This window comes from Leptinotarsa decemlineata, unplaced genomic scaffold, assembly GCF_025532065.1.
Source record: "Leptinotarsa decemlineata unplaced genomic scaffold, Ldec_3_MD MMD2_tig00001719_RagTag_RagTag, whole genome shotgun sequence".
NCBI classification, from domain to species: Eukaryota; Metazoa; Arthropoda; class Insecta; order Coleoptera; family Chrysomelidae; genus Leptinotarsa; species Leptinotarsa decemlineata.
In genome coordinates this window covers 9,600,129-9,625,160 of record NW_027412569.1, presented here as the reverse complement: position 1 = coordinate 9,625,160, position 25,032 = coordinate 9,600,129, and the positions used below count along the sequence as shown (strand labels likewise).

Here is a 25,032-nt window from a genome sequence, read left to right as displayed (position 1 = left end):
TTTCTGGAATTAAAGATGTTCTAAATTTGTTGCTCATCAAGAGTAAACTTAAATACACTTTGAGTATTAGCAACAAAATAGTCGAAACCGATCGGCTGATTTTCAATTTTTTTTTCATTTTCCACGTTCTTGCTATCTTGAAACTGGATTTCCTTAAAATAAAAAGTATTTCAAATTTGTTGCTCACCAGTAGTATACTCAAATACATCTTGAGTATCAGCAACAAAATAGTTGATACCGATCGGCCGATTTTTAATTTTTTTTTCATTTTCCTCATTTTTGCTATCTTGGAACTGGTTTTCCTTGAAGCAGCAACAAAATAGTTGGCCTTGATCGACCAATGGGGAATGTTCCTCAATTTGGGTTATTTACAGCAATGCAAGTTTGAACGAAGTAAAGTTGAGTTCAATTCATGAGTTTTTCAAATTCACTTCGAAAAGTATTCAAATTGATGTTTCGAATGTTGGGTTTTAATTATTGAAGGGATTTGTTTCTAATTCACATATTGGCAACAGCATCTATATCAAGTTGAAATAATTTATACGTACCTAGATATTATACTTTGGAAAAAGAAAATTATCTTTATAAATCAACAATTGAAGCAAAATATAAATTATAGTTCAATACCACCTCTACAAGCCATATAAGCAACAGTTGTTTTGTTATTCATTTATATAGAGGAAGATGGGTTATGTGCACAGAATGTCTCGGAACTCGGAACATAAGTAAACAGAACAGCACGCCTCTGAAATATGTCATCTTTGTTTGTCTCATGCAGGTAACAGATTCGTTGTCCTTTATTAACTATAACCGATGTTGCCAAAAGGTGAAATAGAAACGAATCCCTTTGAATGTTGAATGCATTATTTCATTTCTCTTTTTTTAAGTATTTAAATAATTTTTTAAAGAAAAGGGTTGAAATGATAAGTTTAAAATGCCTTGTTTTAGAGCTCTTTTATGAAAACTACTTGATTTGCGTCAGGAGGAACATTCCCCATTCTTTTGTTGTTGATTCGTCATGTATATCTTTAAGTACTATCAATTTGGCAAAAAATTTACAGCTCTTTTCATTCGCGAAAAAATCAAGATAGTGAAATTAGGAAAATTTAAGAAAAAATAAAAATATCAACCAAACAGTTCGGACTATTTTGTTGATGATTCTCCAAGTGTATTTGAGAACTCTTCTGTTGAACAACAAATTTAGAATACTCTGTATTCAAGGAAAACGCGGTTTCAAGTTAGCAAGAACGAGGAAAATGAAAAAAAAAAACTTGAAAATCGACCGATCGGTTTCAACTATTTTGTTGCTGATACTCAAGGTGTATTTGAGTTTACTCTTGGTGAGCAACAAATTTAGAACATCTTCAATTCCAGGAAACAACAGTTTCAAGATAGCAAGATCAGAAAAAATGAAAAAAAAAAATTTTAAAATTTTTCGCTATATCCAAGGTTTAGCAACTAAATAGTAGCTGAATTTTCTGTAAAGATCAAAAGAAAAGTATATAATTCATGCCTTGCTACCTTTATATCACGATAGCATTATTTGCGATTTTTAGGGATCGGCACGAACAACAAAATCTTTGTTTTGGCAACTACTTAGTAACTATTCAGCTACAAATTGATGTATTTTTTTTTGCAATTTTACCGGATTTGCCATGCTAGCCTAATAGGGCTCATTCAATACAAGACACAGAACCAACAACACCTATAAGTGATAATAATGATGAAAACTACTGTTTTCCAACTATGTGAAATATTTCCTGATAAACCCAACCCTTAAAAACGAATGCTGTCCATTTCTATACTTCCTTCAATACCACAGGCTGCACTCTCAGTATGGAAAGAAGCGATAAAGCAAAACACTCCCATTCCTACATGAAATTCAACAATAATAACCTTTGGTGGGTTCGGGTGCAGACGATCCAGTAATTGCCTTGTCTTGCTTGAACTTGTTGATGTAGTAGCTCAACAGTTGAATATCATTCCTCAGGGGATCCTCATATAAGTAAATGTGAGGGCGACGATTGTAGGCCCTCTCGCCTGCATATGAGATACACGAGAGATGACCTTGGCCTACAGAGGTCATATGTCAATACGTTGAATCGAGTGAGTACCAATGGGAGATGAAGAAAAGCAAGCAAAAGCGGAAGCATATGTCATTTTGACAATAAATCTGTCTTCACTTATTTCGACTGGTCAACATACTTGGGCCGTTCTCATTCTTTTAGTATTCGTTTAGAAAAGATTGAAACTAAAAATTTATGTTTGGCATGAAAAGTCATATATTGTCGTTAATGAATAGCAGAGACCTGACTTTAGAATGTTATTTTCCAATTTTTCAATTTATTCAATTTGGGTAATTGAAAATACATTTTTACATTTTGTTTAATATGATTCCTCCAGTGATAGTTTCAGTTAGGCAACTTAATGCCTTTCTTCTGAAAGTTATCTTTGAAGGATCATATTCCTATCCTAACAATATATGGAGCAGAGTTAAGATTAGTTGTACATAGAATGTGTCCGATTTACTTGTTTTAAACACATCTTGGGCGTCCATAATGCTTGGGTATGGGAGGAGTGAAACAATTGATAGAATAATGTTTGAAACAGGCGTATAGTTCACAACCTATGGATGTTTTTGTGAGGGTTAGCAATTGGGAGATTATTGTTTACTCAGAATATATTGTAATTTTCCATAAAAAAATTTTTAACTTCTTTTTTGAATCTTATGGCACTTTTTAGTTCTTTTATGTTATTTGGGAGAGTTATATAATTTAGGTCCATAAAAATAAACTGATTTTTGAGTCAAAGTTTTATGCATTAAGGGAACTGAAAATTGTGTATTTGTTGTTCGGGAATTTTGTAGCAAAAATTTTTGACAATTCGTTTGGGACCACATTAAGCAACGATAAATGTAAAGAGATTTTACATTGAATATTTTTGTTTACTCATACGAAAGATTGGTAGAGTAGTTTCTGTTTTTCTTCAAAACTATTTTTAAAATTGTGTTTTGTGCCTTTGTAAAGTTTTTATTGTTGAATTGAAAATGCCTCCTCAAGAGGGTTATTACATTTTTGCTGTTTAATATATCTCGAAGAGTGTAGAATCTGTTCATGATCTTACCCTTTTTGTGACATATGTAACATGTTCGTAACATCTAAGGTGTTTGTCAACAATGACTCCAAGGTATTCAATAGATTCAGTTCTCTCTAGAGATGGGCATGTGCAAAGTGGTTGGTGCAAAGAGGTTTTCAATTTTTCACTCACATTCTAATCGCGATTCCAGTCATAGATATATTTTGAGGTGGTTCTGATCAATTCAAATTGAATGATGCATGAAGCAGCAGTTCAAAATGTGTACAGCTTGTCAAATCCAGGAAGAGACTTGACGATTATCACAGACTGTACATTGGCAGAACCATATCGAAATTTAGAAAACTTTCTCTAAATTCAATACACTGAAATTCATTGCTCAATACAAAATTCAATCCAGTGGTGATTTTTTCATCATTCACATCCAGCTGAAAATTAGCATAGACCTCAAATACACTGTTGGTGGATCAAGTAAAAAAGCATGGTTCTGCTGCTGAATGAACAAAACGCCTGTAAGTCTCACCTCTGTTAGTATCTTGCATAAATATCTGTCGATCATTCAACATCCACCGTGGTATTAGCCGGGAAAGTAGTTGTTTTTCGGCAGGCATCCACCAGAACCTACTGTGTAGGTTCATTGGGAGAGATGGATGTATTCAGATTTTATTTCGAATATGTATAAATTTCTCCTCGATAGAGTCTCCGAACGTGAATTCGTTATCGTTATTGATGTCTCTTTCATTGCTGTCGAAGCTTTAACAAAGACTTATTTACGCAAAAAATATCATCCTCAATGAAACTCCTTTTCATAAACAACCAAAGCCTATTGTACACTTCATTTCTACGTTGTTAAAAATCGAGCATCCTTCAGGAACATTCATCCACTCGAGAGCCCCAGTTTAAGGACACAATAAGGAAAAATAGGACAAGGATGAAAAATTACTCGGGAACACTTCCTTTCCAGAAAGCGATAAGGACATTTTTGTACCGGGATTCGATGAAACCTAGAAGCAGCATGCTTTTTTGTCATGTTATTCGAGTCAGTCGGTTTTATTTTCTTTTGTCTCGTGTTTATCGATAGGAAACGTCGTGCTCTAGGATGACAATCATATCAAATGGAGCGGAAGGTGTAAACAGGAATTTCTCGCGTTCAATGCAAAAGTTTGCGATGCGATTTTGCGAAGTGGGTGATTGATTGTGAGGAAGAGGGTGGCTTTGTATCACTGCTTTCTTCGTAGAATTCGTTAGAGGTCTTCAAGTGACCTTTATCAAAATTAGTTTGAGTAGTTTGTCCAAAATAAGTGTTTTAAGTTGAATCTCCAGAAAATCACTGACTATGTTCCGAAATGCCTATTTTATTATCATGTTTTGTGATTTGATATTATTGAATATTGAGTTCTTGTTACAATACTGTACAGTTTTGTGTAGTGTTAACCACAATTAACCGTGGTTAACACTATAGTTGTGTAATTTGTAATATTACAGGCTTTTGAAATGAACAGTCGTATAAAGAATGCTAACTATTTATCGTTTTTTTCGTAGTCCTCAATAAAAAAAATGTGTAAAAAATAAAACTTCACTTAGATGGCCATAACTTCAAATCTAGATGTATTTTTCGATAGATATATATATATATATATATATATATATATATATATATATATATATATATTTCGACAGTTGGTAGTACTGTCATCTTCTAGGCACCCTTCAAACTGAACTGGTCATCCTGTTGTCTGTTGTTATACGGTCAGAGCGTCTTAACTCAGGTATTTCAGGTACTTTAGGTAAATTTGCCTGTATTTGTTCTGCATCAGGTACACGAAGAAGAGTAAATAATCCCGAAAGGCGTACAATTTCAATTTTCTCTCTTACGCTCAATCTTGCAGCCATGACACAAAATAATTCGAAGAACTGTAAGGTGAATATTGTTGACAATAGTACACTTAAATCTTTCACAAGTGTCAAACTGTAATATCATTTACATGGCAACTAAGATTTTAATTGAAATATTAGGTCTTAGTTTTAGTTAATTTGCGTGAAAACTTGAATGTAATTCCGTTATTTTCATTAAAAATACTTACGCTATTTGTTTTTTTTTTCATTTGGCGACACTTGTTTGTTGAAATCATAAAAAAATATTTCCATGGCTATATCTGTTGAAATAGGGTGTTTTTTGTGACTGTTAGCTGTGTGAGTTTTCGAATTTTTGAGTTGTCATAACTTTGATAATGACACTATGAATCCAGTGTCGTAGTGATTTTTTCAATAGAAAAATCGCTAATAAAAAATCCTGAGTATATTTTTTGGAGAGGGGTTTCTTAGGGTTTGGATTCTTGTTGAATGAAAGTTTTTCCTTGGTGGTGTATATAAAGACGTTTCGTCCTCGGTCGAGGACTTTTTCAATTTAATTTCTTATATTTGAGCTACAATGGAAACATTTTTTTGTTAGTGGTAGTTTTATAAAAACCTTATGGTACGTACCTAGGCTGCATTGTTGAAATAAAATAATTTTTGACATTTCTCTTTGTTATTTATATGGAATTCCTTTGTTTTTTCTGTCATAGTGATCTTGTTGTTTTGATTTTTATTTCACTTGTTAATGGCGGTGGCGTGTTAAAGTGGAGACGTGAACCTGTGTATGTGTGAGGGAGGATGATTGCGCCGGGTCATGAGATTGTTTCCTGTATCTTACTTCTTTGTTGTTCTACTAGAAATTGTATGTTTGTTAGCTATAATGGGGGAGATGAGGGTAGATTTTGGTTTTATTTGAATTGGCTGATTGAGTTATAATAATGTATAGTATATTTGATTTAGGTCTTTTATATCTGTTCTGTTTTTCATAGAGTTTTGATTTTTTTTTTAATATGAATCAATCAATATGGTACAAACAAAAAACCTCCATTTTTCAGTGATCTTTCACATACAACGCCTGTAAGTTCTATAATCAACTTCCGCATGATTACAGTACATATACTCTGATGAACTTCAAAAAAAAGTTAAAATTCCTGTTATCAGCTCAATATGATTAACAAATGTCAAACTCTGCATCTACAGAACGGATAATGACCAGTCAATCACTTTATGAATTTAAGGTACTCATTAATTTGATAGATCTCAGACAGCAAAATTATTCTACAATGTAATAGAATTATACTAATCGTAGATATTATAGCTAAGATAATTAGGAAAATTGTAAATCAATATTGTATTTCCATGGTCAAGTTGAAAAACACCCACTGGTGACACTTCGCCACTTCATCTTTGTCGAATACCTATTATTGTTATCTCTTTACATATGTGTCCAAAGATGAATAAAGACGATTTATTATTATTATTATGATTATTATCATTTCTTATATCATTATTTTGTTTGTATTGGATTCAAAAGATGATATTTTGGTGTTTTTAAAATTGGGGTTGTGATTTTCTTGAATGATGTGTTTGTTCAGTGATATACTTGAATTTTTCATATATTTATGGCCATTTAGTCTATTTTGTAATAGTTGTGAGGTCATGCCTATGTATTATTTCTCGCAGTCATTGCACGGGATACTATAGATAAGATTGGAGTTTTTCATTTTTGGGGTTTTACTTTTCAGAGGGGTGTAGAGCTGTCAATGGGTTTGAACGCTACTTGATAGTTGTAGTTGTGTATATTTGTTATATTTTTTGATAAATTTGGTACATAAGGAATTGTAATGTATTGTTTCATTCCTGGAGTCTTTTTTGGGTATTTTGTTTGGTTATAATATTTATGAATTCTTGTTTTTATTATTTTGTTTATGATCTGAAGGGGATAATTATTATTGAGGAGGGTTTTTCTTACTTTATTTAGTGCTTCTTCTCTTAACGATGAACTACTAAGGTGTATTGCTCAGCCATACCACTTACAACGGTTTTTTTATGTGTTATAGGCTGATTTGAATTATAGTATAGAAATACCGTTCTGACCACGTCGGTATAGTGTACCATTTGGTTATAATTTTGTTTTTTTCTTTAATCAAGGTATTACGGTAAGATCTAAAAATATATTCTATTGTCTATTTCTTTTTCGCATGTGAACTGTAATTTCTCATGGAATGAGTTGAAAATTCTGATAATTTCTTCTAATTTTGAATGGAATTTAAATTTCGACTTCCGTGGGTTGTCGTTTGTAGGGGGTGACGGAATATCGGAAAAATGATTTTTAACAGATTCAACCTCTCAAACTCATGATAACTGGAAGCTATTCATTCCACTGATTGTCGGCTGCGATTTTAATGGAAAAAGTTGTCGGCAACTTCAAAATACTGAGTGGTTTATTCATTCAATTTATTCTGTCCCTTCCTAAATTATTACCAAGTATCGATAAAACGTTACTGAAACATCGACTTCACAAACAAACCCCACTCAAGGGATGTAGCCGAAATGAAACCTCAGCACAACTCGATAAAAAGTGAAACATTCTCCGGCGAACTTTTCGAAAACAATTCGATTTGCTGAAGCGGTTAGTGCGATCCTCCCAAGGGTGAGAGTGGCCGAACTCACCGATATACTTCCTGACTGGCTCGGTGAAGTAACTCGTGTATTCGACTCTCGGGTTTCTGGACGAGGTGATTAGCAACTTGTGAATGTAGTTATCGTTGGAGAGTCGCGCGGGTAGACCGTCATCGTAGTATCTGGAACAAATGAAAATGATTATATATAAGATATCGGTGAAATATTAAACATACACAAGAAAGATTTTTCCGCTTTCGATAGAACCATTTCGACTGTCAGGAGTATTGACGCCCCATTAATTGGGGACAGATCAATTCCATCGTTTATAAAGACTGAGTGGACTACCAATAACGTACCGCAGTACTGCCAGACAAAAACTTTTTCGGAAAAATTGAAAAAAAAACATCAATTTTGTATGTCAGTAGACAAAATTTGAAACGCCGATCTCTCAAACAGTGCTGTGCTATGGTGGGGGGCAGTTATTGTATTTTGTGTCGGATATTCACTTCATGTTCATTTTCATGAAATCGAACTTTATCATAAAGATACTAAGGTGCTTTATTGATGATTATATTGTGAAATAAGGTTAGAGACTGCAATAAGAAACGATTCTTCATTGACAGCTATTGCGACTGAGAAAGCTTATGAGAAATATGCTGGAGCTTACGGATGCCATAGATGTAGCGTAAACAGGAATTTCGGGCTTTTTGTATCCTGCACAAATCTAGACTATCCAAACAGGGAAAATATACAGGTGAACAGTAGGTGAACTGTGAAAGGATGAGAGTCTGGCATAAATTGGTTTTTGTCTGAGTATTTAGGTATGCTTGGTGCGGGTAAATTAATGTTAAGTTCGCGTAAGCTCTCTGGATATACAGGGTGTTCCTTAAACACATGCTAATATTCAAGGAGGTGATTCTCAGACCCATTTCAAGAAAAAAACTTCTTATGGACGTATGTCCTAAACGCCTTAACTTTTGAGATACAGATACAGAGATGAAAACATAATCTGCAAAAAAATAAATTTTTCACAAAAACTAGTTTTATTTTATTTTGTGACAGTAAGTCTAAACGAATAGCACAAATTTGTTAATCAGTAATAATACCAAAACTGATTATAAAAATTGTTGGAAGTGGCCACCTGCACTTAGTATGCATGCTTCCGCCCTTCTAAGCATGGAATTACGCACCCGTTCAAATATTACCGGCGTATTTCGTATAGTTTCTAAAGTATCAACGGGAGTTTTATACACAAGAGTTTTGAGGTGACCCCATAAAAAAAATCTAAACTGTTGAGATCGGGGGATCTTGCTGGCCATTGCTGAGGTCCTCCGCGACCTATCCAACGATTAAGATAAACTGTATTTAAATGGTTTCGGACAATTACACTGAAATGAGCAGGGGCGCCATCGTGCATGTACCATATTCGATTCCTCAACGCAAGTGGCACATCTTCCAATAACCCAGGTAAGTCTTCTTCGAGAAAGTGTAAATAAGAACGACCATCAAGGCGTCCTGGTTGAAAAAATGGGCCTATTAGATGATCACCTATAATTCCTGCCCATACATTAACCGAAAATTGGTGTTGGAAATGGGTTTCGATTATTGCATGGGGATTTTCTTCAGCCCACACATGATTGTTATGGAAATTTTGAATGGCATTCCGAGAAAAATTTGCTTCGTCTGTGAACAAAATTTGTGTCTCAAACTGCGGATTTAGTGCAATACTTTGTAGATACCACTGACTGAAGTTCACACGCTGTGGAAAATCTCTGGGGAGTAATGCCTGCACTCTTGAAATATGGTATTCCGAGAAAAATTTGCTTCGTCTGTGAACAAAATTTGTGTCTCAAACTGCGGATTTAGTGCAATACTTTGTAGATACCACTGACTGAAGTTCACACGCTGTGGAAAATCTCTGGGGAGTAATGCTTGCACTCTTGAAATATGGTATGGGTATAACAAAAAATCAACCAAAATACGCCAAACAATTTGATGACAAATATCCAGAGTTCTAGCGATCTTCCTCGTACTCGTCTCAGGATGTTCCTCAATTTCTTGCAGCCCCGCTTCCTCAATTTCAGGAGTTCTTACTACACGAGGTCTACCTTCCGGAGTCCCTTTCTTGAAACTACCAGTTTCTCCAAGTCGACGATAAATATTTGAAAAGGTTCGGCTATCTGGTAAGGCACGATTAGGATATCTTTCCTGATAAATGCGTCTGGCTTCTGTTGCATTACCATCGGCAAGGCCATATACGTAATGCATTTGCGCCATTTCCGCATTCGTATAATTTACCATATTTACTGATATTCAGAAAAACAGCGGACTACCAAAATAACTTCAATAACACTTCAAAATCAATCAAAACGCGCTGTGACAGTTTTTAACACCAACACCTTACTTCAAACCAACATCAATATTAGCTACTAACGTTTGTACATACAGAGAATTCGTTTTTTATTGCTATAGTGGGTACGCTGTTTTTTCTGCTTTTAATCTTTATAAAAGAAATTACATATCGACAAACTCCATATTTCCAAGAGGTGCAGTAAATAAATTCTGCTACACGTCATTTATTCCAGGATAACTAAATTTATGTTTTCAAAAATTATTAAGCGGTGCTGCGTTATGACGTAATTTTAATTGAGAACAGTGCATCTGACAACAAACAAATACCTTTTAGATCCTCAATTATTTTGCAACAAATCTGATCTCTTAGTTTGCTTTCAGACGATGCACGATACCGCCTCAGATTTTTAAGGAATTTATCCTTAAGTAAAGCGATTTTTAATTTTTTGAGCGAAAACCATGCGTCGGACAAAGAAAACCCAGCATATCAAATGTGCTCAAAAATGTATGGAGATTTTAAAAATAATTTTTAATTCAAGATAAAGCAGTGGCGTAGTATTTTTTTCGCCAAAAATATACATTTCAAAACTCGTACGTACGCCACTGGCAGAGAAAATTAAGAAAATTGTGCATCAGAAAATGCGCATTGAGGCATGAAACATATGTACCAGATATGCCAAAAATGTCTACAAAATTATCTCAGTTATTATTAAAAAACTGATTATTTTTGAAAACTTTGCCACCCTGTATCTCAAAAGTTAAGGCGTTTAGGACATACGTCCATAGGACGTTTTTTCCTCAAAATGGGTCTAAGAATTACCTCCTTGAATATTAGCATGTGTTTAAGGAACACCCTGTATAATGAAACTTGCTTTTTGAACCTGGAATTATTATCCAACATCAAGCCATAATTTGTTGCCTCCGGTACTCGTGGAAAGTCATCCTCGTTTCGTTCACGCTTGGAGTCCAGCTCCCCTAACCTTTCGGCTGGTTATTGGTCTCGAGAAGGACCAATGGGCTCATGACTGATGGTATGATGGCATGAAGTCCTCAGACATCAGTGCCGCCCTTCACGGGATCCCCCAACCTGGCTGTGGTGGGATGGATGAGAAAGTTGTTCATCCGTTAACGGGGGACGTGAGGGCCTCATTCGACAGAGTGTCGGGGCCTTCTATATCGGGAGGGGTCGTCTACAGCATAATGTGTGGTTTCCCTAACCAACGGATTTTCATGAGTTTCCGTACTTTCAAAAACTCTCTGATTCCTCGACTGAATGGACTGCCGAATGGAAGGCAGCTGCAAATCTCTGTGGATGGCTTCGTTCCGCACGAACCAAGGAGCATTCACAATCATCCTAATTAGCTTATTTTGTAACCTTTCCAGAATGGAAATGTTGGACGGTGCCGCTTGTCCCCAGACGCCTGAAGCATAGATGATGACAGGCTTGAACATCGTGTTATAGATGGTGATTTTATTCTTCATGCTTAGTTTGGATTTTCTATTGATCAGAGGGTACAGACTAGCTATCCGACCCTCGATCTTAGACTTAACGAACATGATGTGCGGGTTCCAAGTGAGCCTACGGTCTATTAGAAGGCCGAGGTACTTTACCTGCGCTTGCCATTCAATCTCCCTTCCAGAGATTCTCACTTTTCTGGCCGGAGAAGATAGTAATCTTCCCATGGTTATCGCCTGAGTTACCTCCGGTACTGTATTTAGAGTTAAACCATTCAGAGAACTATATATACTTGAGGTAATTACGTTTGGCATAATATCTTGGGATCAAACATGCAAACCTGCGTTTCATTACGATTGAGTTGCAGTTCGTGTTTCACCGAAGAATCATAAATGTTTTGAAGTTCAGTATTGATGTCAGCAACAGCTTCATTCAGCAATTCTGGGTTAAACGATACATGAGTTTGGGTATCATCAGTATGCATGATACTTACAGAGATTGATCTTAGTCAGTGAATTTGAGGTATACAAACTAAAAAGCAAAGGTCCAAGTATAGATCCTTACGGAACACCGTCATCATCTTAACGGCTGTTTTAGAGAAACCAATATAATTGAGGATGGATATAAGTACTTCTGGAATCAATGATTCGAATGCTTTACTGTAGTCCAGTAAAATCAATAACGAGATGTCTCCTTATCTGTTGCTGCCAACATATCATCTGTTATTTCAATCAAAGCTGTTGTATAGCTATGTAGAGGCCTAAAACCCGACTGAAAGAGAGGCATTTTATCAAAGTTACTTATATATTCTTTGATTTGTTTGTTCGAAATGCGTTCCAATAACTCAGACATGGTGGGTAGAATACTTATGGGTCTGAGATCTTTCTAGTCTAAGATATCAGCTGTTTTGGGGACAGGTATAAGATACGCAATATTCCATTGCAAGTGACTGTCGATGGATATCTGTCGAATAATTTTACCATCAACGCTGTTTTGAATCTATTTTTTATTGTATGTCAACAACTTATTGGAAAAAATTAGAAATCCAATATATTGCTTTGCTGATGACACCACACTTGTCTCTTCTTACAACACCCTCTGGTCATTGACCATCTCTTACAACCCTCAGGTCATTGACGATCTACAAGAACAAGGGTTGCTCAAGAACATGTTGTCCCACCATTGTTCTTCGCCAACAAGGTCTTTTTGACACACTTCTTCACCCCAAACAACCGCACCCCTTACGCTCTCGATGGACAGCTCGATGGCATGGTTACCATTGTATCTAGAACCACGTTAGCTATACTACTTATGTCCATTTGGATTCCAGGAAAATTTCCAAGTGACTTGGAACATTTGATCCCACCAAGACTGGCTGCTTAACGTTTTGAGGTTCAACTGAACCTCATACCTGAATAGTGTTCACAAAAGAATCCAACAACTTCATTACAACTCACAGAACAGACTATACACTACACATATATGAATTTTTCATCTAGCCAAACCGCAAACGGTCCCGAATGAAATGATCTAACTTTTCAGGGATATTTCGATTGACATTGTCAATCAAAATCTCCCTGAAAAGGGATGACACTTCCGCTTAGGGGATTAAAGGTTTTGCAATTAATTTCAAATCAAAACTCGACTCCCCCATAAACAAACTCAGTGTTCTGTTGGGAAGTTTGTAATCAATCAATAAGATTTCCCCAAGTTAATGCATTGTTTTTAATTTATCTGGTCCTGATGTGAAATCATACTGTGAGAGTGGGTATAATAAACATTTAAATCAATATTTATCGATTCAGTGCAATCATGAAACCATTCGATCATAAATTAATACATTACCAGATCTATCTCATTCGTTTCAATTCAATATGGAATTCTGTACTAACAAACGATGCTGACGTTGAGAAATTCCTTGCACAGAAATGATTAAACGTCATCAATCTCCCAATGGCGTCAAAACCCCAACAAAAGATTGTAATACTCACTTTGGTGTCACCGCCAGAGGCCAGCTGTATCGCTGAACACGAGGAACCGGGTTGTGAATCCGTTTCAAAAGAGACGCCGTTTGCGCACGAATGAGCCTTGTTTCATCATCGAATATCTGGAAAAATACCACACCATTAATCAAATGAAGGAGCAGATTCGATTTTTTAGCCAGAGAAAGCACCGCAGAAGCATAGGAGTTGGCGTTAAATGGTTGATGGAAGTATGACTTGCATGAAAGATTAAAAAGGCGATTCGAATGTTTTTGGTAATGTCAGCATTTCGTGGATGACAATAGTAAGTGAAGGATTTACGAGGGTAGCTACAGTCATCGGATGTTGATAGTTATAGAGCTTTCATAGAAGTTTCATGAAAGTTTCAGGTACATTGTCTTCATTTAAACGTCCCTTTTCACTCACAAGTCGTCAAAAGCTTTTCCAAATATCTTTGGAATTCCATTTCTTTCCATAGTCAAGTATGACTTGCCTTATACAGTCCATATCACGATTAGGGAGGACCCCGGGTTTCACTCCATGTTCTGTGTTTTTGATCCCCACAAGGGTGATTTCCACAACGTTTCGGCGAAGCCTTGTCTGCTAACTTCTGATGATATCTGGAGTTTAGAACTATACTGGTTCAATTTGCCATTTATTCACTTGTGGAGAGATAAGCAGAAACCAACCCGCACATAAATTTCTAAAAATATCATTAGACAACCAAGCTGCTCCGGAGGTCTCTCCTCAATAGGAAGATGCAGAAATTCATTGGTCTAGATTTCTTGTCACAGTTGTCTGCAAGATAATGAAGCTGCTTTCTTACAAGTGGACGCTGCAAGCGATTTTGACAAACCAAAGCCCTTCATTGTCATCGCTTCAAGCTTTGCCAGTCTCTGTAACATTTTTTGATCAATACTAAGGTATTCATTCATCTTCAGAAGTTTATTATCAGAAAATTGTTCAGAAATGACTTTCGTTGTCTAACAGACGTACTTACAGGTCACTGTTGTTTGAATTATCATACGGAGTGAATTGGACACTGTTTGAAGAATGAATAAACAACAACGTATGCCCCTGGGCCTGTTCCACCAAATCAAATTTTTAGTTTTCGGTAGTTTTTCTTATCTTTTGGCTCAATAGATAACGCACTATCTGTAGAGTAGGGAGGGTGAGTATACGCCCACAGCACTTGTCATGCTAGTTGTCCTCCTAGGTCATCGTCCATCCTGTCCTTTCCAGGAAAGTGGACAGGTCACTGAGAGACATCTCCTTTAAATCGCCAAACACTCACCTTATTATTGACGATAACTCCGGACACTCGCATAGGACATGCCTGACAGTCTCATCTTCTTGTTCACATATCCTGCATAGAGGTGTGACCATTAGCCCCATATTATGGAGGTGTTTCCTTAGTTGACAGTGGCCAGTTAGAAATCCTACTGTTAAGCATAAGTTTTTCATGGTCATCGCCAGATATTTCTTCGGCACCAGCTTCCCTGGGTCGCCCAGGGTGATCCTGGCAAGATTGCATCCTTTGAATTCATCTCATCTCTTCAGGGATTGAGCGTGGGTGTAACATTTGGCTGATTCCGCAATTGTGGAAGTCATCAAGCCGTGGGTGCCACTGGGTCCTAAAATTCTGAGTACAGCCGCTTCCTTGGCTAAAAAGTCGGCAATGCGATTACCTTCACTTCTGTCGTGCTCTTCAATCCACTTCATGATGATGTTATTATCTATCGGGGCTTTGGCTAAATCTTGGTGGCACTAAATAAATCGATCGGTTTCAGCATTATCGCCATCACCTCTTTGAATTTCTTTTGAATCTTCCTCGTCCTTTCAGATGACACTGAATTGTACTATATATGAAGCTCAAATAAAGACGAAGAAAGGGTTTTATAGAAGACCTGTATCAAAACTCTGTCTTCTGCTCTGTATCAATGAAAAAAAGGGGTTCACTGATGATTTGAATTGTTTCACACTTGTCAATGTATTTTAATGGTGTTTTCAAAAATCATTAGCAAACGTTTGCAATGAAGGAAATTTTTGCAGCTTGTTCACACTACTTATACTCTTGTTGATCAAGTGGAAGCCTTATAGAAGCTTTTTCTCGAATTTTCATCACCTCAGCTTGAAAGAACTCACTCTGATGTACGTACACTTAAGGTGACTTACTCAAAAAACAAACTTTTGCAGTCTTCTAATTGGGAGAAAATACTATTTCTTCATATTTTTAATTCAAAATTTTCCATACTGTAACTGTAACAATTTGTTATGAGCCCTTGTGTTATTCTGCTAGACATATATTTCAAAAGCAAAAGTTCCTATTCAAAAGTTGTTTGTAAATTTTGCACGAAACAATTCTTGTATCTTCGATATTACTTATAACGTCTAAGGAATCAAACATTGAACATTGAGTTCAAGAACCATGTGGCCTAAACACATTATCATTATCCCTAAAATTCCGCTGGTCAGGCAATATGCCCTTTTTTCAAGGACAAAACACGGTGTTACAGACTATAAAGGTTGCGAGTGATGTTAGCGTCTCCAATCAGGCGGATGACTCTTTTCTGGATGGAATACTGCAGCTTCAGGGTATGCTTAGGGGCGAAGCTTTATACATGAGAACAATTCTCCAAAGATGGTCTGATCTGAGCTTTATAAAGCATCGAAAGTTGCTAAGGTGTATACTGTTCTCTAGTTCAGAACAGTGTTCCAAGCTGACCACTTCCCGTACTGTGGGGTACCAAGGAGTCCAATAATCGAAACAATCATTTTGACAGACTGGTATGGTTAGAGTCTATGGAGTTCTAAGAGGATCACTTGGAATTTTATACGGTTTTCCTCCAGACGACTTCATAAGTTCCATCCGGAGCCTATAATTATTATTATCATTATTAAAGATTCATCTGTATGGCATTCGATAGCATTTGTATCCAGCTTGAAAATGATGTCTACAAAAGCTGTACAATTTTATTATCTGAGGGCATGTGAAAATTGACATGGAAAGAAGGCACGAACACCCACGATATTCACTGTATGGTACCATTAGATGTATTTACAACTCTTCTATAATGAACTCCTCTGAGCCCCAGTCAATAAATTCCGCATTATTCACGAATACTCGTTATAGGAACTTTTCTACGTATCATTTCCTGCGAAAGTTCCCAGGTGGTATACAAGCTAGTGCACGAGCCCCAGTATCAATTTGGCTCAAATGATGAATCGACACCCTTGAGACCTCAATGAAAGTTCTACAAATCCAGTTTCCAACTTTCCCGGGTGACGTTCACCTTATTGGAAAAGCACAGTCGACAAATTGGAGACAACTTTGCCAAACACTACAGGGATGTACTGTGGGGAAATTGGGTGTTTATTGAAGGTCAAAGAGTAAATGAGGTGATTGAAATATTTTTGATAGCGATTTGAGTAATGAAATAGCTGAAAATTCCCCCTGATTGATTCATGGATATTCTTTGGGAGAATCAAAGCAGAAGAGCTCAAGCAGCATTAACCATATGGCAGAACAAAATGAATTTATTGAGTTCTGTGATCGGAAATTTCTACAAAAGATTAGATGATCGTAAAAGAAGTCAACTCATTGAATTTGCAAGGAGATCTAGGAAATCAAATTATAATTGTAGGAGACCAACAGGTCTAGATCCTTCTGGTCGGTAGCTGGAGTTGTTGATCAAAACTTTACAGAATCCACAATTCCACCAGTATCACAAGTAGATGGTTCAATTGCAACAACAGCCATAGAAAAATCAAATCTCCACAGTCGATATTCTGGAAAAGACACCACCCAATATTCCCAAACTCGCCGGAAATTACTTTTTGGCGTCTAGTTAGGCGAATTTTGAAACAGCTCGATATCAACAAGGCGTATGGTATCGATGAACTGCCCTCAAATATTTGAAAGGCTTCAACATCTTGAGCGATCATCAATATGGCTCTCGGAAACAAACATCAACAAGCGAACTTCTATCGTATGTCACCCATATTTGGAATAACGCAATCGAGAAACAAGGAGAGTCAAGAGCTGTTGCACTTGATATTTCTAAGGTCTTTGACCTTATTTGGCATGAGGGTTTGGTGACCAAACGTCGATGGATATCGACGTGTTCCCCAGGGATCCAAATTGTCTCCAACCCTCTTTTTATTGTATATCAGCAATATCTCAACCAGACTCGAGGTTTCTTGTGGGCTTTTTCAATGGCCAGAGTTTCAAACCACTCCATATATATGTTGGCTATGACTGGTGGAAGTGGCGATCCCATTGGCAGTCCCTCATCTTGTGTGAAGAATTCGTCCTTCAGCTGGAAGTAACAGTTTCGTACACAACATACTAGTAATTCCATAATTACTTCTATCGGTAGATTTATTCTCTCTTTTAGGTTCCCTTCTTCGGATAGCTTTCTCTCTATGATTTGGAGTGCTTCTTCGACCGGAACGTTGGTGTAAAGGCTTTCCACGGCTGCTTCAGATCCGGTAACACTATCCGTAGCAGCCTCACGAAAACCAGACCACCAAACTCAAACTACGAATCCAAGAATTGCATTTACCGGATACCCTGTGAGTGCGGAAAATCCTATATTGGCGAAACTAAGAGGCCATTGAATGTTCGCATTGCTGAGCACAAGAAACACACACAGCAAGGGAAACCAGCAAATCAGGAATAGCAGAACATGTTTGGACCCATCAACACAACATCGAGTGGTCCCAAGCTGAGATCATACATAGAGAGGAGCATTGGTTTAGGAGAAAATTCAAGGAAGCCCATACATGCTGTCCAACAATGTATTCAGCCAAGCTAGCGTAGAGATACGCAACATATGGAAACTCATCATCAAACGAAAAATGGCCAACTCCCGCCAAACGGTTATCTCCCACTGAAGCAGTGAAGCGGAAAAAATGGAAAGTAGGGATAAGTGAAAGTACTCGAACGATCCATAAATAGTCATCTCTCGGAGGAATCAGTCTAGTCATCACCCGAAGACGATTGTAGATACTAACAATCGAAACGTCAGGAACTAACGTGGCTTGTTATCTCTTAACCTTTTATTATTTTTATTTCTTTATTTTTGTTCAATAGTTCGAATTTGACTTGTATTTTATCATACTATCATTTCATTTAAGGTTATTTTTGCCTAATATAATTGTTATTTTCAGCTATTCATTTTTCATTCTTCCTTTTTTAATTGCTTCAGGGATTTCAAATCATTTTATAGATTAGACAATGGAAATCCGAACTTGTGAAATTCATAATGATGATCCGTTAGACGAAATGACAGTGTCCAAAAAACAAACATTGCACGTTCAAAGCCACCCATAGAGTGATTCCATGGACTGTTGCAGTTTTTCAGCATTATAAAAAGGCAACTCCATATTTCCAGATTTTCGTACATGTCATTCATTTCGAACATTGAAGTAAATACACAACTGTGTCAAGGAAAGAATTGGAAAAAAATTGAAGAAAGAAAGGAAAGAAATATAAAGTCCATTTTATAGACGTGAAAGTATCCCATTTGCTCAAAATGTTAGTTATTAATCACTGTGCCACCTTCTGTGGACTCAGCTTCCAGATTTTCTTGGAAAACTCCATCACCTCACCAGACATAGCTCTCTGCCATCACAGATGCTTAGGCTGTTTGAATAATTCACATTACTCCGTTTCGTGAATGGAATTCTTACTTCAGCGTTTGTTCTTTTACTTTTTTTTACACATCAATGCTGAATTCTCTACCAAAATGTTCCATTTTCTTCCATTTTCAACACCAAATCTATTTTTTCCTTTCTTGAGGCATGTTGTTAACTAGCTAATAACTATCCATTGATAAACTTTCAATCTACCCTGACTCAATATTTGAAGTATATTCTACTATTGATTTCCCACAGTAGAGTTTTTCCATCACACTCGATGTAACAGAATTTTATTCCACACACACGATAAACTGGACAAAAGCAATTTCATCAAGTATTTAATCTAGTTTCACATTGGACTGTTGATTTTTCATTGTTAACAGAATCAATTTCTCACCATTCATGGACAAAACTCCACTCTTTGCTGTGAAATACAGACAAAGTCTCTATTTCAAAGTATATCCAAATAGATGGAACTCAGCTGATGCAAAGCCCCTGTTGATTGCGTGATTACATTTTTTTCCGATTGGTTTGCGGGGGAAATGAGAACTGTGAAATAGGCAAACGTTTCATCAAAAAGAGAGGGATTAGTCGTGGTTTTCACCTAAGGGACCTGGGGGAATTAAAAAAGGATATATGATCGGGAAAAATCAAGCAGATTGAGTTGATTCGACTCCAACTGACCTCCCTGTAAATTCAGTTCGGGAGCGAGTCTACAAAGGAGATGGATATCGAGTTCACGATTCCAACTGACCTCCCTGTAAATTTAGTTCAGGAGCGAGAGCTTCTCAACTCCCCAACTCCTGATCCAATAACCGAACCTTAAAAAAGGTTTGGTGGTGCAGCCAGGAAACTACTGAGTGGTCTCCTCAATAGCGAAGAACCTTATAAAACCGCCTTGCACCAAATTCTTGAGCGGCGTACGCAGAATATGTCTCAGGTGGAGGAACAAACCCCCCCATAAGCAGGTTAGCAAACGTTTGCGCTTAAATGCTGATTCACCAAAACCAGAGGCGAAGAAGCTCTGCACGGTTGAATCTAAAGGTGCCTATTCACCAAAAAAGCGAGAACGAGCGAACGAAAGCGAACAAAAGTGAACGAGCATTCTGCATCAATAATCGTCTGGTGAGATAATTGTGTAGATGACAAAAAAACTATATCAGTAAACCATGTGAAGAATGAAAATCATTTTCACTTCGAAAATAAAAGAAAACAATTATTATTGTTGATTATTGATGCAGAATGCTCGTTCACCCTTGTCCGCTCCTGCTCGCTTTTTTGGTGAATACGCACCTTAAGGCATCGTCAGGTGTACCCGACGTGTAAAAACCCTCATATGGGAAGGTTGTCGCTGGTATCAAGGTGGGAATCTTGCACCTTGACTATCCGACTACCTCATTAACGATGAAACAGCAGTTAGTTTATCTACTTTGTGCCTGCCCCGCTGGGGACCGAAAAAGGTTTTTAGAGTTCGGCAGAGCTGTACTCTTACCATCTGACCTGAAAGACCACTCACCATACAAACTAATAGGTTTCTTCGAGAAGCTGGGTTTATTTGGTGGAGTGTGAATAGGTGTAGGCCACAATAAACCCTTGCGGGTTGCGGTGGAGGATCGAACAGACCCACTCACTTTGGACCTATCCTAATCTAACCATAAGGAGATGTCACAAAGCTGATGATAATAAAAATCCTTTCAAATTATTATAAAGCCGGTGAATATGATCCATGAGGAGTGTATGGTAGTGATGCAGTTTCTTCGAGTTTAGCCAAATTTTTAATTTTCCGAGTGACACTCCAAAAAGCACTTCTCATTCAATTCACTATCTGTCTGATTCTTTTGTGTAAAATTACAAAAAAACTGTGGAGATCATGTTTGACGTATTATTTCATCGACCAGTGAAAAGTCTTTCATCGATTTTCTTTGGTTATATAAGTACATCAAACACGTTTTAGTTTCCCTTAAAAATGAATCTACTCACTTTTTGTAATCTTCCTCCTGTTCCGTTAGGACATTCATCTGCAAACGAACCCACAGATCTATATAAAGGCCAGTACGAGGAATTCCAGAATAACGACCTGATTGGGAAGTAATAATCGCAATATAAACTCAAAGGTTTATAAACTTTGTGTCGCAGATACGACGGCGTTGGGTATACTCTGTACTCCGTAAGTCCGCTAATTGGGTCTCTGAGAAAGAGCATCTTCTGCAAATAAATTTTAACTCGACTGAAAACAGTTTTACATTGCCAATTCCAAATTCAAATGGTCTGCATGTTGTTCCATCTATTGAATGTTCTAGAAACTGCACGAGTTGAATAGTCTATTCAGGATTATGATCTTGATAAGGCAAATTCGAAATGAAAGGGTTAGGGTTCACTGCGCTGTATGAATTTCCAGAGATTTTCAACACTATTTCGAGGCAAATAGATTTTGGTTGAATTTCTCGAGTTTTAATATGATCCAATATCCAATTTCTCCAACACTTAGTAAGAGAGCTTGTGACAAAACACTGTCGAACTTGCAAGATCATTTCATTCAAGAATCTTTTATTATGAGTGCATACAAGACCTCGATCTGCTTTAAGTCAAATATGGAAGTGTGGTAGTCCTTGAGGAGTCTCTCTATTATCATTCAAATATGGTCATGACCAGATCAGCAGTGAAAAGAAACAGAATATGTAACATATCGTAATGCTTTATACCAATTGCAGAAAACCTGTTGAACAGAAAACAATTCTGTTTTTTGAATGTGATTGACAATATTTCTCAAGGGAGGTTGGGAGATTTGGAATTTTCGATAAAGGAATTAGCTACTGAAGGAGTCCATACACTTTCATAATCTGGAACGATGAAGACAAAGACCTGGAAAGTTTTTAACAGCACATAAACAGCAGGATACACAAGATTAACAATGGAGAAGGAAGCCCACAATGAATTGCTTTTCCTAGACGCGATGGTGGAGAGAACCGGCACCTCTATACACCAAACCAACTTTCCTTCAATAGCATATAAATTACGAATTCAATCACTACCAATTTATCAAAAAAGAAATGGTCAAGAATCTGATTTCTCATGTAATCAAAAGGAAAGTATTAACAAGGATCCAGGCTAGTCCTCATCAGCAGAAAAATCTTCAGTAAAATGGTCACTTACTTCAAAATGCGGACAGTCGAGCGGCTTTGTAGATTACTATAGGGACCCCAGACAATTATTTATTTTCTATCATTAAATAACCTAACCTAACTTATCTAAAAATCTATATTTTTTGCAAATATCAAGAAGTATTTCAAGAGCCGCGCAAAACAGCCAAGAGGATTGGAAATTAAATATTTGGAAGTGATACTATTCCAAACTAACTAGGAATCAATATGTATCAAGGATGAATAAATACAAAGAAGGTAGCGGTGCAATCCCGCCTGTTCTCATCTTCCAATATAATGGTAGATAGTCTGTGACAATTCTGCCTCGATGTAGCTCGATGGTCAGCTTGATAGCTGGGTGGATGGTTGGTGTGAAGCCCCACGAACAGCAATCTTTGCGAAGAGAAGCATATGCGTTCGGGAAGAGACGGTGAAGGAAAGTGACTCATTGATTTGTTCCTCGGTGTTGTCCTCGAGTTTGTCCTTGGTGTGGTCTTCGAAATTAGTCGTTGAGTTGGTCCTCGAATTGATTATCGATTTGGTTGTTGATTTACTTCTCGAATTGGTTTCCGATTTGGTCGTTCAATTGGTGATCGATTGGTGTTCGATATGATCTTCGAATAAGGGTTTGGTCGTCCTTGGTATAGTCTTCGAAATAGGTCTTTGAGTTGGTCCTCAAATCGATCCTTGATTTGGTCGTCGAAATAGTCCTTGATTTGGTTGTCGATTCAGTTCTAGATTTGGTCGTCGATTTGATCTTCGAATTAGGATATGTCGTCAATATGGATGGTGGTCACCACCAATTCACTTTCAGATCTGAGGAGTTTGTGATTGTTCTACTTGGTGTGTTGTCACAATTTCTCTATATGTAGGAAATTCACTCCATATAAAACAATCACTAATTCCTTATATCCGAACGTAAACGGGTGGTTGACTCTAATCAAGGACCAATTCGAAGACCAAGTCATGGACCTATTTCGAGAACTACACCAAGAACCAAATCTAGGACCAAGGACACCCTCGGCCGGAAACCACCCCTTCCCGAACGCAAGAGTTTCTCTTCGTGAAGGTTGCTCTTCCGCTGTTTTTCAACTCCTTGACTTCACCCCAACCATCCACTTGGCCATCAAGCTGGCTATAGATGATAGATACTCCAAATATCAAATAAAAGTGAACAGACGAAGGAGTCCAACAAAACCTATTATAGGGAGTGCCTACTGGGAGTGCCAAAGTAAAGGTGTAAGGATTTCTGATACTTTAAAAATACATTTGATATAGCAATATCAGGTCTCAGGTTTCATAGTTGACCTGAAACCAATATTCAGAAACGATTGATTCTAGAGGATTCGGTTATATATATTCTATTTTGATCAGGACACGATGAAGATGTTGAAAAAAACTGTTTCACTTGAAAGTTGTCATGAACTAATGGAGACATTTCAGGAAGTGATTCTGAGAAGTGAGCAGGAATTGGATATATTTGAAGTTGCCAAGATATTCAGAAGCAGATTTTATAGAAATAAGATGAAGGGACAAAACTTTGTTGCTTCGTTGGAACGTGAAAAATCATAACAGTTGGGAGCTTAGGAATATGGAAAACATATATGACAAAAATTAAAATGCAGGAAGAGTTGTACGATTGAGAATACTTGAAAACAGCAACTTACAGGTACCGCTGATTGCCAAAATTGATTAGTTTCGATAAAAAAACACCTCTTCATATTGTCTGAGAACTCAAAATCTACATGTAGTCGGACTTGAAATATTAGATAATCCATGTCGTAGCATACAGACCATTTCAATTTGTTTTTCACAATTCGATAAATAGCTAACCCTGAAATATAAAACAAACTCAGCAAACAATATCTAGAAACGAACACAAAATGAAAATTTGCCACAGTTAGAAATGTTTGCAGAAGAGCTCATTATTCGGTCTGAAATATTACCTCAAATTGTGGTATATGATGACAGGCCGAAGATGTTCCACAGAAGGCAAAAAATTAAAAGAGGTGTATTGATTTTTCAATTTGTTAATAAGATCAAACTCATGAAAAAAAAATTGGGCTTAGTCAGCCATTTTTAGAGTTATGAGACTCATCACAAGTTCAAAAGCAATGTCAAATTATAATAAACGTAGTATTTTATGGGGTGTGTAATTTTGGTAACTCGAATTTTAAATTTTTGAAAACTGGCCTATATTTTCATCATATTTTGTTCACACTTTCAAAAATACATTCAATCATTCAATAATGATATGAAATACTTATTTTTTTTCATAATATCAAACCAACATCAATAATTATTGAATATTTCGAAAATTCAAAGACAAAAAATTTGGGTTGGTAGGCCGAAGTCGAATGGAACTTTTAGTAACGAACGTTTCGTCTGCTACTGCGGTAGATATCATAAGTGAGAATGTGCGTAAATGCGTTTGAGAAGGTGACGGTATATAAATATGAATTAATTATAATCAGTGCATTTTTCTATGAGTAAGAAGAAGTATCCAGTCAACCTATGATTGAGACGTCAAATGCCTGGAATGATATTAATTCACAATAAACTAATTTTTTCAAATATAGAATTATTCATTCCACAATTTTTGGTGAATTTATATAATAACAAGCAATTATTCAAGCAGATCTTTAGATCGAAAACTTCATCCGAGTTTATCACTTCCGGATCCGCTAAATATTTTATATAAATTCTTGAAAAATGAAAAAGTCAAATACATTTGGATCTGTGAAGCCTGCAGTTCGACCTACTCTACCCACTTGTTAAGAAAATAATGCATCCACAATCATTCCACCCTGTATCCTCATTCGAATATATCTAGTCCTGAGTTGAATCTCTCTATTTCTGGGATTTAGATAGCATCAAATATTAT

At 36.8% G+C, this 25,032-nt stretch overlaps 1 protein-coding gene across 8 annotated transcripts in view; it reads right to left on the bottom strand.

The window, feature by feature from the left end:
* LOC111518318 (uncharacterized) overlaps positions 1-25,032 on the bottom strand; it is a 146,252-nt gene that overhangs the window by 17,867 nt on the left and 103,353 nt on the right. For 4 of the 8 annotated variants that reach the window (XM_074176457.1, XM_074176456.1, XM_074176464.1 and 1 more), the window contains 3 exons: positions 13,375-13,491; positions 7,624-7,754; positions 1,897-2,073 (listed from right to left, as the gene is read on the bottom strand). In XM_074176457.1, the coding sequence (XP_074032558.1) occupies positions 1,897-2,073; positions 7,624-7,754; positions 13,375-13,491 (425 nt within the window). Of the gene's footprint in view, positions 1-1,896; positions 2,074-7,623; positions 7,755-13,374; positions 13,492-20,988; positions 21,214-23,815; positions 23,885-25,032 lie in introns of those variants that run through there. The other 4 variants (XM_074176461.1, XM_074176460.1, XM_074176462.1 and 1 more) reach the window with 4 other exon arrangements.